Source organism: Chiloscyllium plagiosum, chromosome 2, assembly GCF_004010195.1.
Source record: "Chiloscyllium plagiosum isolate BGI_BamShark_2017 chromosome 2, ASM401019v2, whole genome shotgun sequence".
Classification (NCBI taxonomy): domain Eukaryota; kingdom Metazoa; phylum Chordata; class Chondrichthyes; order Orectolobiformes; family Hemiscylliidae; genus Chiloscyllium; species Chiloscyllium plagiosum.
The window spans coordinates 83,990,608-84,006,336 of NC_057711.1; the positions used below are offsets into that span (position 1 = coordinate 83,990,608).

The following is a 15,729-nucleotide window of genomic DNA, read 5'->3' on the forward strand; positions in this document are numbered from 1 at the left end:
GTAGCAAACCTGCCTGCCAGGATGCTGGTCCCTAACCTATTAAGGTGCAAACCGTCTCTCTTGTATAATTTATGTTTACCACAAAACACACCCCGGTGATCCAAGAATTTAAATCCTTGCTTCCTGCACCAGTTCCCCAGCCACATGTTCAAGTCCATTATCTCCCTGTTTCTGGCCACACTAGCCCGAGGAACTGGAAGCAAACCGGAGATAACCACCTTGGGCGTCCTGCTTTTCAGCCTTCTTCCTAGTTCTCCGAAGTCCCGCTGTAGTATGTTCCTCCTCTTCTTCCCGACATCATTTGTGCCGACATGTACCACCACCTCTGGTTCTTCACCTTGGTTCTTGAGGATTTCCTGCACTCTGTCCGCGATGTCTTTCACCCTGGCACCAGGAAGGCAACACACCATCCTTAAATCCTGTCTGCTGCCACAAAAACCCCGGTCAGTTCCTCTCACGATGGAGTCCCCTATTACCTTGGCTCTGTGCGATGTCCGACTCTTCCGCTCTGCCTCTGCGTCATCTTTGAAAGAGCTGTCTTCTTGCTCTACATCTTTCTTTTGGACCAGTGGATGAGGTGGTGGGCAAAGTAACTGATAGTCATCAAACATTTTAGCAAAGAACCATCTGGTGACTCGATCATAGAGTCATAGAGAGAATACCAAGTTATTTACACTGTCAAAAATCACATGATGCACATTAACGTTGACAACTATATATATCAAACTGAGTTGTGTCCCATCAGGAACACTGTAGACAGTTCTCAACACTTTCACAAGACCTTGGAGAGGATGCTGAGAAGATGACCAAAGATTTCAGTTGCATGGACAGTCTAAACAAAATCGAGAAGTTCTTCTTCTAACAGAGAAAGTGCAAGGGAGATTTGATGGAAATGTAAAACATTATGAATAAATAAGGCAAAGCTATGTCCAACCACAGAATGATCAATTACCAATCACAAAGACTTAAGGTAATTGGCAAAAAGAAGCAGAGGCAAATGTGAAGAGAAACAAAATGTTGTCATTTATAATGCTTGATTGGAAAGAATAATGAAAATGAGATTCAATAATAACCTCCAAAAACAAACTGGATAAATACTTGGAGAAAATGTTATGAGGCTCTGGGAAAAGAGCAGGGCATGGAACTAAATGGATAGTTGTTTTTCAAACAGCTAACAGAGGAGGGAGGAACCATACAGTTTCCTTCAAAGCTGTAAATTCTATCAGAAATCCAAACAATGAGGGAGAATGAGGATGTAATGCAAATTAGTATTAGTGAGGAGATTGTATTGGAGAAATTAATGAGACTAAGGGCTAGGTTCCCAGAAAGAGGTAGCTATGCAGATTGTGGGTGAACTGGTAATCATCCTCCAAAGTTTAATGGAGCCAGTTGATTGGATGGTAGCAAATGTCGACTATTTAGGGAGAATCACAAGAGCATTTGAATATGGTAGTAGTAAAGTCTTGATTCAATTGCACATATCCTTGGTGAGACTTCACCTCGGGTATTATATGCACTTTTGATCTCTTTACCTTATGAGGGATTTAATTGACATGGACAAAAGGCATCAAAGTTTCACTAGCATGTTACGGGGACAACAGGACTGTCCTTTGAAGAGAGATTGGGCAAACCGAGGCTGTATTATCTGGAGCTTTTAAGAATGAGACGGGATCTTACTAAAACCTATGTTATACTTTAAAGAGATAGACAGGTAGGTGACACATTTTTTTTCTTGGTTAGGGTAATTGAAAAGAGTAATTCTAAATGTTATGATTGTACAAGGTAATGGTTTTGGAAGCATTGATATTGAAGTTGTGATAAATTCTGCCCAATTTGATAATATTTCTCAGTCTTGGGTGGAGAATCATGCAGTCTTGCATGAGAGCCCAATGGGTCAGAAGTGACAGGCACTTGCTAATCTGAAATAGGCATGCTTAACTAATCAATGTAACTTAAAACGATTGCTATCATGCAATAAACTATCTGGGAATTTGTGTTGCAGACGTTTCGTCCCCTGTCTAGGTGACATCCACAGTGCTTGGGAGCCTTCTGTGAAGTGCTTCTGTGATGTTTCCTCCGGCATTTATAGTGATTTGTACCTGCCGCTTCCGGTTGTCAGTTCCAGCTGTCCGTTGCAGCGGCTGGTATATTGGGTCCAGGTCGATGTGCTTATTGATCGAATCTGTGGATGAGTGCCATGCCTCTAGAAATTCCCTGGCTGTTCTCTGTTTGGCTTGTCCTATAATAGTAGTGTTGACCCAGTCAAACTCATGTTGCTTGTCATCTGAGCGTGTGGCTACTAAGGACAGCTGGTCATGTTGTTTCGTGGCTAGTTGGTGTTCAAGGATGCGGACCGTTAGCGGTCTTCCTGTTTGTCCTATGTAGTGTTTTGTGCAGTCCTTGCGTGGGATTTTGTACACTACATTGGTTTTGCTCATGCTGGGTATCGGGTCCTTCATCCTGGTGAGTTGTTGTCTGAGAGTGGCTGTTGGTTTGTGTGCTGTTATGAGTCTTAGTGGTCACAGTCGTCTGGCTGTCAGTTCAGAAATGTTTTTGATGTATGGTAGTGTGGCATGTCCTCATTCCGTTGGGTTGTGGCATGTCCTCATTCCGTTATCTTTCCCTTAGGCATCTGTTGATGAAATTGCGGGGGTATCCGTTTTTGGCGAATACATTGTATAGGTGTTCTTCTTCCTCTTTTTGCAGTTCTGGTGTACTGCAGTGTGTTGTGGCCCTTTTGAACAGTGTCTTGATGCAACTTCTTTTGTGTGTGTTGGGGTGGTTGCTTTCGTTGTTTAGGACTTGGTCTGTGTGTGTGGCTTTCCTGTATACCTTTGTGGTATACACTACATAGGATAAACAGGAAGACAGCTAATGGTCTGCATCCATGAACACCAACTAGCCACGAAACAACATGACCAGCTGTCCTTAGTAGCCACACACTCAGATGACAGGCAACATGAGTTCGACTGGGACAACACTACTATTATAGGACAAGCCAAACAGAGAACAGCCAGGGAATTCCTAGAGGCATGGCACTCATCCACAGATTCAATCAATAAGCACATCGACCTGGACCCAATATACCAACCACTGCAGCAGACAGCTGGAACTGACAACCGGAAGCGGCAGGTACAAATCACTATAAATGCCGGAGGAAACATCACAGAAGCGCTTCACAGCAGGCTCCCAAGCACTGTGGATGTCACCTAGACAGGGGACGAAATGTTTGCAACAAAAACTTCCAGTTCGGCGAACAGAACCACAACAACGAGCACCCGAGCTACAAATCTTCTCTCAAACTTTGAATAAACTATCTGTTGTATCATAAAATAAGTGCCTCTTCTTGCTATGACTCACCATCTATCCTCTGTCACGAATAATTGAACAGGCCCTTAGAAACAGCACAGAGGATTAGAATCATAGAATCCCTACAGTACGGAGCAGGCCATTCAGATCATCGAATCCACACTAACCCTCTGAACAGCATCCTACCTAATCCCACCCTCACTACCTGATCCCTGTAAACCTCCATTACCCATAGTTAACTCACCGAGCCTTCACATCCCTGGATAGTATGGGCAATTTAGTATTAGATTGAAGCAATCAGCCAATTAGCAACTGAGATTGGAGATAGAGGTATACTTTGACTACCCATATTATCTAATTCCAAATATGGGATGCATTTCTGTGGAGGTCAACGTAACACAGATGCCTACAGGTATGCAGAAGAATACATATTTACAAGAAAATTGTTTGTCTGAGTCAGAGATTAAGTTTGCTCTAGATGTACAAAAATATGGTAACTTCAGAAACAATTCTCTTCACCTGTTCATATCTTGGTGAATATTGGTAGTTTTGACCAAAACCAATGACGAAGTACACCAGTAACTTGGATAACTATGCTGCCGTATTATTTGTCCAGATTGAGCCAAATGTTCATTTGTGGAAGGAATACAACTTTGACCAATTTATAGGTTTGTCTCCACCTTATTTTCAATATGCATCATGCATTCAAATTCACTTATTTAATATACTAGCTGCTCACTTTACTTTTTGTTTTGGAAAAGACTGTTCAAAGTTCTCAAAAACTTACCTTCAGGAGGTAAATTATACAGTTGAGCTACAGGGCCACTTGTTGGGATTACTAGTAACTGGAAGTGGTATACACTCTTGATAGTTGGAATGGGAAGCCGATTTTTAGGGAAGCATTTTCTCATGATGAGACTAGAGATATTGACCAGAGGATCCAGGGTTCTCACCGAAAGGCAATCCTGAAAACGAAAAAAGTGAAGATGATAATTGCAGTCTACAGATTCTATATCACAGTTCTCTTTAAGAATTGCAATATTTAAAATTTATATATGCATGGAAAACTCAGCAAAGATTTTTAAAATATTCTTGCTAAACAGGCGAGCAAAAACATTATTCAAAAAGTTTAAACTTAGACGATGTTGTGGAAACACTTCTATTATTAGTATTGTTTGAGGAATCATGTTTGAAGAATTATCGTTTGAGGAATCATGTCTGATGGATTATTGTTTGAGGAATCATGTTTGATGGATTGTGAAAATTAGTTCATCTGAGGTGGTGAGGAGATATCTGGACATTCATTTTGTTGCAAGGAAGCAACTGAAATTGGGACACTTGCTTCTTAAAAAAAAAGAACATTTTTAAAAAAGTCATATGTCTTGAGTTCAATTGAGGTATAGTCTTAAAAAAAAAGGACAAGACTTCCAGCTTAGGCTTCCCTAGCATTCTGAAGTACCTACATGAGGTTATTGTTTGAGACCTTTAAAGCCAAAATAGTTGCTCTCCCACAAAGCCTTCTGTAAGATTTCGTTTTAACATCCTAAATGAATCTGAAGAGATTCCAGAGGGTCAACAGCACATGCCAGTAACCAATTTACTCAAAGGTGTTTGCTCCCCCAAAGTTAATCTCTGGAGAGAACATTTCTAACATTTTGTGTGTGCGCATGAACACGTGCATGTGCTGGGATTACTTCAATGGTAAATACTTAAATCTTTTAAACAAAAGATGAACATATATATTGATATGAACATCCATACATTTGAACATAAAAATGTGGAGCAGAAGTAGGTCACTCAAGCCCTTGACCACTGAATACAATCATGGATCATCTGGTGAATTCCATAGTCCATATTCCAGACAGCCCTTGATTTTTTTTTGCCTAAGAGGAAAAAAAAATCTTCTCTTACCATAGAATCATAGAGATCTACTGCACAGAAAAAAGTTGCCTGTGCCAGTCAAAATCAAATATCTAAATATTCAAATTCCATTTTCCTGCGCTTGGCCCAATGCCTTGTATGCCTTGACATTGAGAGTGCACATCTAAACACTGCTTAAATATTCAAAAGGTTTCTACCTGTATCATCCTGAAAGGCAGCGTGTTCCAGATTCCCACCACCCTCTGCATGAAGATGATTTTTCTCACATCTCCTCTAAATCTGCCCCTTATCTTAAATCTATGCTCCCTGATCACTGATCAAGGAGAAAAAAATTTCTGTCTACTTATCTATGTCCCTCAATCATGAACCCTCTCAATCCCCTCTGCTTTAAGGAAAACAACCTCAGTCTATCCAATCGCTCTTCATAACTAAAACTCTCCAGCTCAGGCAACATCCTAGTAAATCTCCTCCATACTCTTTCCAATGTTATTATGTTTTTCTTTTAATGTGGATTCCAGAACTGCACACAATACTCCAGTTGTGACCTAACAACATTTTATACCATCCAGCATCTCCCTGCTCTATACCTTAGCGAATAAAGGCAAGTATCCAATTTGCCCTCTTCACCACTTTATCTATCTGTCCTGGTTTCTTAAGGTAACGGTGTATATGCACACTTTGGTCTCTCTTGCCTTGTTACTGCTGATCAAGTGCACCAGTTTACATTTATTCTGGATTGAGCTCAATCTGTCATTCATCAGCCCATCTGACCAGTCCATCGATATCCTCCTGTAATCTAAGGCTACCTTCCTCACTACTTACCATCCACCAATTTTTGTATCAACCATCTGCCTGAAATTCAAGTCTAAATCATTTATGTAAATCATGAATGCCAAGTGCCCCAACAATGACCCCTGTGGCACTCTGCAGGACACACTTTCAGTCAGAAATTACCATGCTCTCCTTCCTGTCACTCAACGAACCGTGGACCCAATTTCCAAGTTTGCATGGATCTTTGCTAAGACTATTCCATGCCAGTCATCATAAAAAAAATCTCACTGAAATCCAAATAGAGCACATCAAAACATTGAACTCATCGACACACCTGGTCACCTCTACAAAAACTTCAATCAAGTTAGTTGGACATGACCTTCCCGTGAGAAATCCCATGCCGACTGTTGTTGATTAATCTCTGCCTCTCCGTTTAGATTTATTCTGTCTATCACAACTACTTCCAATCGTTTCCCAACCACTGATCTTAGACTGACTGGCCTGTAGTTTCCTGGTTTATTCCTTCTTCTTGAAAAATGGTACCACATTTGCTGTCCTCCAGTTCTCTGCCAACTGTGTGGCTAGAGAGGAAAATTATTGCCAGCACCCCTATTATTTCGTCCTTCCCTCACTCAACAGTTGGGATACATTTCATCTAGCCCTGGAGATTTATCTATGTTTAAGTCTACCAGACTACTGAAAAAGCTCTCTCTGACAATGTATATCAAAGATCTTCTCCCTGATTTCTTTACCCACATCACGCCTCTCATTAGTAAATACTGACATAAAGTATTAACGTAGAACATTATCTATGTCCTAAGTCTCCATGCACAACTTACCATTCTTTTCCTTAATTCTCTTGCCTTTTATCCATAATGTACTTGGAATATAACTGAGGTTTGTTTTCATGTCACTGTTTGCAAAATGCTCCTCTACTGATGTAAGCGCTTTTTGCTAGGCTTCATCACCTAAAATAACAGTCCAAGACCACTGGCCTGTGACACACTGACTTAAAAAGCTCTCTTGGATGCATTTTAAGAATTCTGCTCTCTATAGACCTTTCACACTATGACTATCCCAGTTAATGTTGGGAAAAGATAAAATTCACGATTACAACCTTATTACTCTTTGAGAATTGTTTATGTATCTGCTCTTCTATTTTTTCTTTGGTTTTGAGAAAAAAACAGCAGATACTGGAATCCAGCATAGACAAGCAGGAGGCTGACGGAACACAGCAAGCCAGACAGCATCAGGAGGTGCAGAAGCTGACATTTCAGGTGTAACCCTTCTTCAGAACTGGGTGTGGGTGTGGGAGGAGCTGCAGATAAAAGGAGAGACGGGAGCAGGGTGTTGAAGTGGGGATAGGTGAAAACAGGTTGAGGGTATGACCTGGTTGGTCAATGTGAGGAATGAATCCAGTTCGTGGCAGGCAGCAGTGGAAGGGAGGAGGAGGGCCTGTGCCCGAAACGTCGAATCTCCTGTTCCCTGGATGCTGCCTGACCTGCTGTGCTGTTCCAGCAATAAAGTTTCAACTTTGATCTCCAGCATCTGCAGACCTCACTTTCTCCTCCAAGGGAGGAGGAGGGGCTGGGAAGGGAGGAGGACGGGCTGGGAAGGGAGGTTATTTGAAATTGGAGAACTCAGTGTCGAGTCCTCCAGGCTGCCCAGGTGGAAGAGAAGGTGCTGCACCTCCAATAGGAACTGTAGTTTGTCTTGGCAACGGAGGAGGTCAAGGATGATAATGTTGGAAAGGGAGTGGTTGGGGAAAGTGAAATGGGCGGTGATTGGGAGGTCCGGTCAGCCCCTGCAGACCTGGCTGCAATGCTCAGTGAACTGTTCCTTAAGTTTATGTTCAGTCTTGCCAATGGAGGGGATACTACATCAAAAGCACCTGATGCAGAAAACTAGGTCAGAAGAGAGGCAGGTGAACCTTTGTCTTACCTGAAAGGACTGTTTGGGGCCCCGAATGGAGGTGAAGGGGGTGGTGTACCAACAGGTTTTGCATCTTTTCTGGTTGCAAGGGAAGGTACTTGGGGGTTCGGTGGCGTGGGCGGCATAAATCAAGGACTGTTGGAGGGAACAGTCCTTGCCGAAGGCAGAGAAGGATGGGGAGGGGAAGATGTTCTTGGTGGTGGGGTCTATTTGGAATTGGCGGAAGTGTTTGAGGATGATGTGTTGGATGCAGGATGGTGGGGTGGTAGGTGAGTACAAGGGAGACTCTGTTTTTATTGCGTGGGGGGTCACTTAGAGTGGTGGAACGGGGTATGACAGTGGTGCGGTGGAGGGCTGTCTGGATGACGGAGGAAGGAAAAGCTCGTTGTTCAAAATAGGTGGACATCTGGTCCCCACACTCAATAACTTTTCCTTTAACTCCTCCCATTTCTTCCAAATCAAGGCGGTGGCCATGGGCACTCGGATGGGCCCCAGCCATGCTTGTCTCTTTGTTGGCTATATCAAACAGTCCCTCTTCTGCACCTACACAAGCACTGTACCCCAACTCTTCCACCATTACCTCGTTGACTGCATCAGTTCAGTGTCCTTCACCGAGGCTGAACTGGAGCAGTTCATCAACGTCACCCTGCCCTCAAATTCACTTGGTCCATCTCCCTCCCTTTCTAAACCTCACCATTTCCATCTCCAGAGACAGTCTCCAGACCCATGTTTACTACAAACCTGCCAGTACACCACCCCCTCACCTCCATCCAGGGTTCCAAACAGTTCTTCCAGGTGAGACAAAGGTTCACCTGCCTCTCTTCCAACCTAGTTTACTGCGTCAGGTGCTCCCGAAGTGGTCTTCTCTACGTTGGGGAGACCGAATGTAAACTCAGGGAACGCTTCACCGAGCATCACAGCAGGGTCTGCAGGGGCTGACCGGACCCCCAGACCAGACTCATTCCTCCCATTGACCAACCAGTTCGTACCTTCTACCCATTTTCACCTATCCTCATTTCACCACCCTGTCCCTGCCTCCCCTTTTATCTACAGCTCCCACCACATCCACCCCCAGTCCTGAAGAAGGGTTACACACGAAATATTGACTTCTGCACCTACTGATGCTGCCTGGCTTGTTCTTCCAGCCTCCTATCTATTTACTTCTATTTTTCATTGACTGTTGGGGGAATCCAAAGTATACTCCGAGCAATGTGATTGCTCTTTTTGGTTTTAGTTTTTAAGTTTTATCTTTATGAATTAATTTGATGAACTTCATACATCCTGTAAAATTTGTAAAAATATACTAGTTATAAATTCGGACTATTAAACCGTTAGATTAGGTCTTGCAACTCAGGACCACAACTGAAATTGAACTAGGTGTTACAATTACAACTGAAGTGAATCCCAAAATCTTGGGATTATGTCCACATAATTATTTAAAAGTTAAAAACCAATTAAGATATTTACTTGAGAGGAATTATATAAGACTTTCATCCCTTCAGCATCCACGAAAGCTTTCCTGCCCAACTTGATACTTGTGATATTCTTGATGCAGGTTAAAATCCCTTTGCGGATAAGCACATGCCGATGCCTTGAGTCATGTCTATGCCAATCAATATAAATTGTGAGAAGAACAGGAAGGTATCCCCTATCCACTGCTCTCCTGGCATTGGTTTCTATAATAAAAGATACATACACATTTTAAAATAAATAATAGGTATACTTCATGATTTACCACTATTACAGATTAAAGGGGAAGAAAAGGTGTGAGAACCAAAAGTCAAAAAATTTTGCAAACTTTTTGGGAGAAGAAAGAGCTATACATATTATTTTTATTCCAGTTTTTTTTGTCATGGTTTGGTGCAAGTGAAATTTACCAGGATGTTGCCAGGTATGGAAGGTTTGAGTTATAAATAAAGGCTGAATAGGCTGGGACATTTTTCACTGGAGCATAGGAGGTTGAGAGGTAACCTTGAGACGTTTATAAAATCAAGAGGGCTATAGATAGGGTTAATGGTAGGTGTCTTTTGCCTAGGATGAGGGATTTCAAGACTAGGGAGCATATTTTTAAGGTGAGAAAAAGAGATTTTAAAAAGACAGGAGGGATTTTTTTTTTGAAACAGAGTGGGGGGTTAGTGTGTGAAATGAACTTCCTGAGGAAGTTGTGGATGCAGGAACAGTTACAATGTTTAAAATATACTTAGGTAAGTACATAAATAGGAAAGTTTTAGAGCGATATGGGCCAGGAGCAGACAGGTGGAACTAGCTTAGTTTGGGATTATATTCAGCATGGACTGGTTGGACCGAAAAGTTAGTTGCCATGCTTTATGATTCTTTGACCATTTCATAGGACATTTAAGGATCATTGCTGAGAGTCTGGAATCACATGCAGCTAAGAGCATGTAAGCACTGTAAGTTTTCTTTTCTAAACAATATGAATTTAATGCAATACGATAGTTTTGTGGCAACCAGCAGAGAGATTCTAACCCTCACATTCAAATATCTTCTCCTCCTGGTGGGAATTTGACATCTCTGGATTGGACCAGTGCTCCAGACTATTAGGGTAATAAAATTATTAGAATGTTTTAAGTCATATATAAGTTTTGAGGAGCTAAATTGAATTTTTGTATAGTAGCTTTTTGAACTGCTATTAACTGCATTCACTAAACTCCAACAACCAAAAAGCCTTTCTTCTATGTCATGCCTTTCACAAATATAGTGTGACGATACTATGGCTTTAAGAGGTTTATGATGCCCTATGTTTTTCATGGAGAAAGGTTGAGACAAAGATGTCGAGCATCCTCCTCCAAAGCCAATGAAGTAAACGGCTTGTGAGGCCTTGAGGCTTTTTTTAAAAACAAGTTGGAACAATAGAAGCAGCCTGTATGGGTAGGGTCAGCTCCTACAGAACCAGGATTATTTTTAGTTTTAGACTTCATTGGCAGTTGGTGGTGTCTTGTAGCTGGATAAGGGAGCTCTTATCCCTTCTTGCTGCTAGAATTGCATGTGAGACAATCTATTTTACTGAATTTGCCTTTACCAACAGCATGTTTATGGGATGATACTACATTGGAACACTTAATTAGTATTAGGTAATACATATATAATTTTAAGTATTTCAATAGAGTTATAGTTAAGTCAATTCTTTTATTTTACTTTTGTCTGTATTTTAATTATAGCTTATAAATAAAGCATGTTTTGTTTCAAGCCGGGTTGTTTGACCAATCGAGTTGCATCAAGAACACAACATCTTACACTTACCTTTAAAATAAGAAAATGTTAGACTCCAAACTATCTTAATATATTTTGAGGGGGCTTGAATATATTTCGAGGGGCTTTGACCTAGTCCATACAATAGGGTATTCTGGACTGCTTTACAATTAATGAATTACTTTTAAAATATACTAAGTGTCACAATAGAAAATGCTGCAGCTAAGTTCTCACAAACGACAGCATGATAATCTGTTTTAGTGATATCAATTGAGGATTAAATATTGGTCAGGAAACCATGCTCTTCTTCAAAAAAGTGCATGAGATAATTTACATTCACTTGATGAAGAAATTCACTGAAATAAATCTGGAATAAAAAGCTTGTCACTGCACTAGTGACCTCAAAACTATCGGATTGACTTAAATATTAAACTTTTTCATGAATGTCCTTCAGTGTGTTAAAGACATAATGGTTATAAAAGTGAGTGGAGATGGTTTAGGTTCTATACCACTTAAGTCTCAATCTAAACTACATCAACTGAAAATGGCAATGATGTGAAGAATTAAAATATGTGAATAAAATCAAAAAGTGGGATCAGGTTTAATTATGAAGCTCACTCACGAGATGAATTTTCACATAGGCATTTAGACCAAACAGCATTTAACACGGTAGATTTATGCCCCTGCATAAGAAGGGAAGGGAAAAAAAGGAAGCAATCTCAAAAACAAATTTTAAAGAGGAAAGAGAATTTCTTTCCTTAATGATCAACTGTCGATCCACAGATAATAGATAAAAACACTTACTGCTCTTCAGCAATGCTGCCAGTGTGTCCAATGAGACTCTATAACACACAAAAAAATTTGATGCATTTCATTAACCCTTGCGACAGAAAACAAATATAAGTTTCCTTCTGGGATTACAAATTTAACTGATAGAGAGGCAACAGATAAAGTTTTGTTTTTAATCCACTTGTGGGACATGGGCATCTCTGGCTGGGCCTGCATTTACTGCCTATCACAGTTGCACACAAAAGGATGGTGATCAGCTGCTTTATTGAACCGCTGCAATCTACATTACAGAATAAGGAGAATTATTTTAACAACTTTAAAACCTGATAAAGGAGTGTAACATTGAATGAAGGCTACAGTATATGAGGTAGAGGTCCTGCAGCCTTCGTGCTTCTGCCCAGATCAAGTCCAGGGCAGGAACATTCACGACCAGTCCTAGTTGAGCCCTGTAAGCAGTCGATCAAGCCAAAATGTACAGCTTCATCTCAATACCACTGATATTCTTCCAAATGACTTGTAAGGCAGTCACTATATGGTAAGCCTAAAAGCAAATCCTATTGAACTGGCTTGCAGGCTCCTAGGAGGATCCCACATTCAATGGCAATCAGCACTTGATTGGAGGACCAGATATCAAGGTGAGAAAAGAAAGATACCTTAAAACTATTATAAGCAAGGGAAAAAGACAGAGAGACAGAAAGGAAAAGAGCAAGAAACAGAAGGCTAGCTTAAAAAGCTGGGGAAAAAAGATGCCTTTGATCCTGACTAATAAACCGAGGAGGCAAGATCTGAATTCATTCCAAGACCCAACAAGGAGCTGTTAAATTTGTGCAAGCCCTTCCAAAGTTTCATTGAAGGAACAAAGACAGTTTTAAAATTTCTTTTAAAAAGATAGCTAAACAGATGGGGTGGCCAGAAGAAAATTGCACATTACTCACGCAAAGCAGACTGACGAGCAAGAAATGAGGTTTATGCCAGGCTTTTTGAGCAAGGGTCTATAGATAATGAGGTAGCACAAAAAGGTTTTCTGCTTGAATAAATCCAGACCCCAACACTTAAGGTAGAAATTTAAAAACCTTTGGTAAAAGTCTAAACAGAGTTATGTTGAATTTGAGCATGTAAAGCAAAGTATGTTTGACTGCTGGATAAGGGGATTAAAGATACTACATTTGAGATCCTTAGGGAAATAATTCTCTTGACAGAATTTAAAAATCCACTACTTCCAATCATGAGAACCGGGGTTACAAAAACAAGGCAGGCAACTGATGATTACCAGTTTCAAACTCTTTTTTTCCAATCATCTTCACGTAAGCCAAGAAGAATAGAAGTAAGGCAAATGAGAGGGAGGAAAATAGCCAAGGACAAGGACAGACAGTTTGGAATGCCCTGGGATCTCAAGCTCAGATCAGGAAGAAAAGGTGCCGAGAGTGGTCAACATGTCAGAGAGCCTAAATGTTTACATAGCCCACTTCTGTGGGCTTCGGGGTAAAGCAACAGGATTAATCATCGTGAGGGAGGTAGACAAGTTATCCAACAACTGCAGGGAAATCTTGCCAAAAAGAAAAATAACTCTTTATCTCGTAAATGAGGCATGTAAATCAACAACTCACTTTGGAATACAAGAGCCACAGGAAGTCTTTTGCCGTGCAAAATGTGTGACAATTCCACCAGTGAGCATGGAAGGCCAGGGTTTTAGTTAACGGCAGCGTGTAAACCTACTCTTTCTGTTTGGGTATACCTGGAGTTTGGCCTATTATCTAGTTTTGTAACTGTAGAGGTTACCCATAGTTTACTTGTAGATGGAATTGACTTACTTCTGATGCATGATTTGGCCACAGTAAAAGTAGTAGCTTTTACAATAGCCATGGAATGTCTAAATGAAGTCAAGGAGACAGACCATTTGCTGATAACGTTCCAGGAAATTTCCCTTCCTGTGCAGTGTTCCATGTAATGGTTCAACAAGTTCCACTGGTGGAGGTCAATCTGGCATTACAGACAGCTATCCAGACATTTTCTGGGCGATCTGGAAAACCTGAAGGAAATGTTCAGTCAGGCTTCTCAGATCAGGACTTAATAAGCCACTCCAGAGTTAAGTAAAATAGTACAATGGGCTCAAAGCAAGGGTGAAGCAGGACAAATTCAAGCATGTTACTTCATTAGAAACAGGATTCAAGTCATAGAGCTGTACAGCATGGAAACAGATCTTTCAGTTCAACTCATCCATGCTGACAAGGTATCTTAAATAAATCTAGTCCCATTTACTAGCATTTGGCCCATATCCCTCTAAACCTTTCCTACGCATATACCCATCTAAATGCCTTTTAAATGTTACCAGCCTCCTCCACTCCCTCTCACAGCTCATTCCATACATGTCCCACCCTTTGCGTGAAGAAGTTGTCCCTTAGGTACCTTTTAAACCTTTTGCCTCTCACCTTAAATATTTGCCTTCTAATTTTGGACTCTGCTACCCTGGGGAAAAGACCCTGTCTATTTACCCTACATATGCACCTCATGATTTTATAAACTTCTATAAGGTCACCACTAAAGCTTCAACGTTCCAGGTAAAATAGCCCCAGCCTCTTCAGCCTTTTGCTGTGAAAGTGGAGAGCTCCACATGGACCTGCTGACAAACAGTGGACAGTAGTTCACTAAATAGTGGTGTTATGCAAATATTGTCAGGAGATGCTCAGGATAGCCTGTGAGTTTCCTATGGCAAGGCCTGTAGGATCAGATGACTCAAGCATATTACTAGCCAAGACTTCACAAAGGCATAGTGCAGTTGCATAAAATTGGCCAGATTGGGAAAAATCACAGCCTGAAATCCAATTGCCACCTCTAATTCCCAAACCAGTTTTTATGGAGCCATTTAATAGGGTGCTGGCAGACTGCCTTCAACCAAAAATAAAAACGGGACAACTGTATATCATTACCATTTGAGGTATAGTTACTTGGTTCCCCAGAGGCCATATTCTTGAGAACAATTTCTGCCAAGATACAGGTAGAGAAGTTAACCCAGTTTTTCTCTGGATCTGGATAAATGATGTAGATCCAATCGGATAAGGTTCCAACATTATGTCAACAATGTTTTAAGAAGTTATGAAGGGTCTGGGTGTAAAATAATTAAAGTCATTTGTACAATATTGAAGGACAGAAGGGGTTTAGGGCAATCCCATCAAATCTTGAAAACGAGGATCAGAATATACTGTCACATACATGCCCATGACTGGGAGAAAAACTGGAATTTCTTTTGTTTGCTATCTGGTTTCACCAAACGAGCACACTGGTTTTAGTCCTTTTGAATTAATTTATGGACATGAGATGAGAAGTCATGTGAAGCTAATAAAAAGAAAGTTTTAAGAACAGAGAAACAAATATTTTGCATAGATTATATAGCCATGTTCTGGGACTGACTCAAGAACTTTTCCAAGTTCCACAACCATGAGGAAATGGGCTAACAACTACATCAATACCCAAACATTTCAACCAAGGAATAATATGCTAGTACTGTAGGCTTTACAATGTTAACCACTAAAAACTCAAAACAGTGGTCTATTAAAGGGAAATCAAAACAACTGGCAACGTTAATTAAAAACAAAGACTAAAAGGGAAGTTAAGGTTTCTGGATATATGCTGGCATAGTGCTAATGGCACTGGACTGATAATCCTCAACCTAAGCTAATGTTCCAGGAAATGGGCTAACAACTACATCAATACCCAAACATTTCAACCAAGGAATAATATGCTAGTACTGTAGGCTTTACAATGTTAACCACTAAAAACTCAAAACAGTGGTCTATTAAGGGAAATCAAAACAACTGACAACGTTAATTAAAAACAAAG

General features: G+C 40.7%; 1 protein-coding gene across 8 annotated transcripts in view; it reads right to left on the reverse strand.

The window, feature by feature from the left end:
• Nucleotides 1-15,729, reverse strand: part of agtpbp1 (ATP/GTP binding carboxypeptidase 1) — a 340,116-nt gene that overhangs the window by 149,649 nt on the left and 174,738 nt on the right. For all 8 annotated transcript variants that reach the window (XM_043713129.1, XM_043713111.1, XM_043713092.1 and 5 more), the window contains 3 exons: nt 11,908-11,945; nt 9,361-9,569; nt 4,097-4,274 (listed from right to left, as the gene is read on the reverse strand). In XM_043713129.1, the coding sequence (XP_043569064.1) occupies nt 4,097-4,274; nt 9,361-9,569; nt 11,908-11,945 (425 nt within the window). The remainder of the gene's footprint in view (nt 1-4,096; nt 4,275-9,360; nt 9,570-11,907; nt 11,946-15,729) is intronic.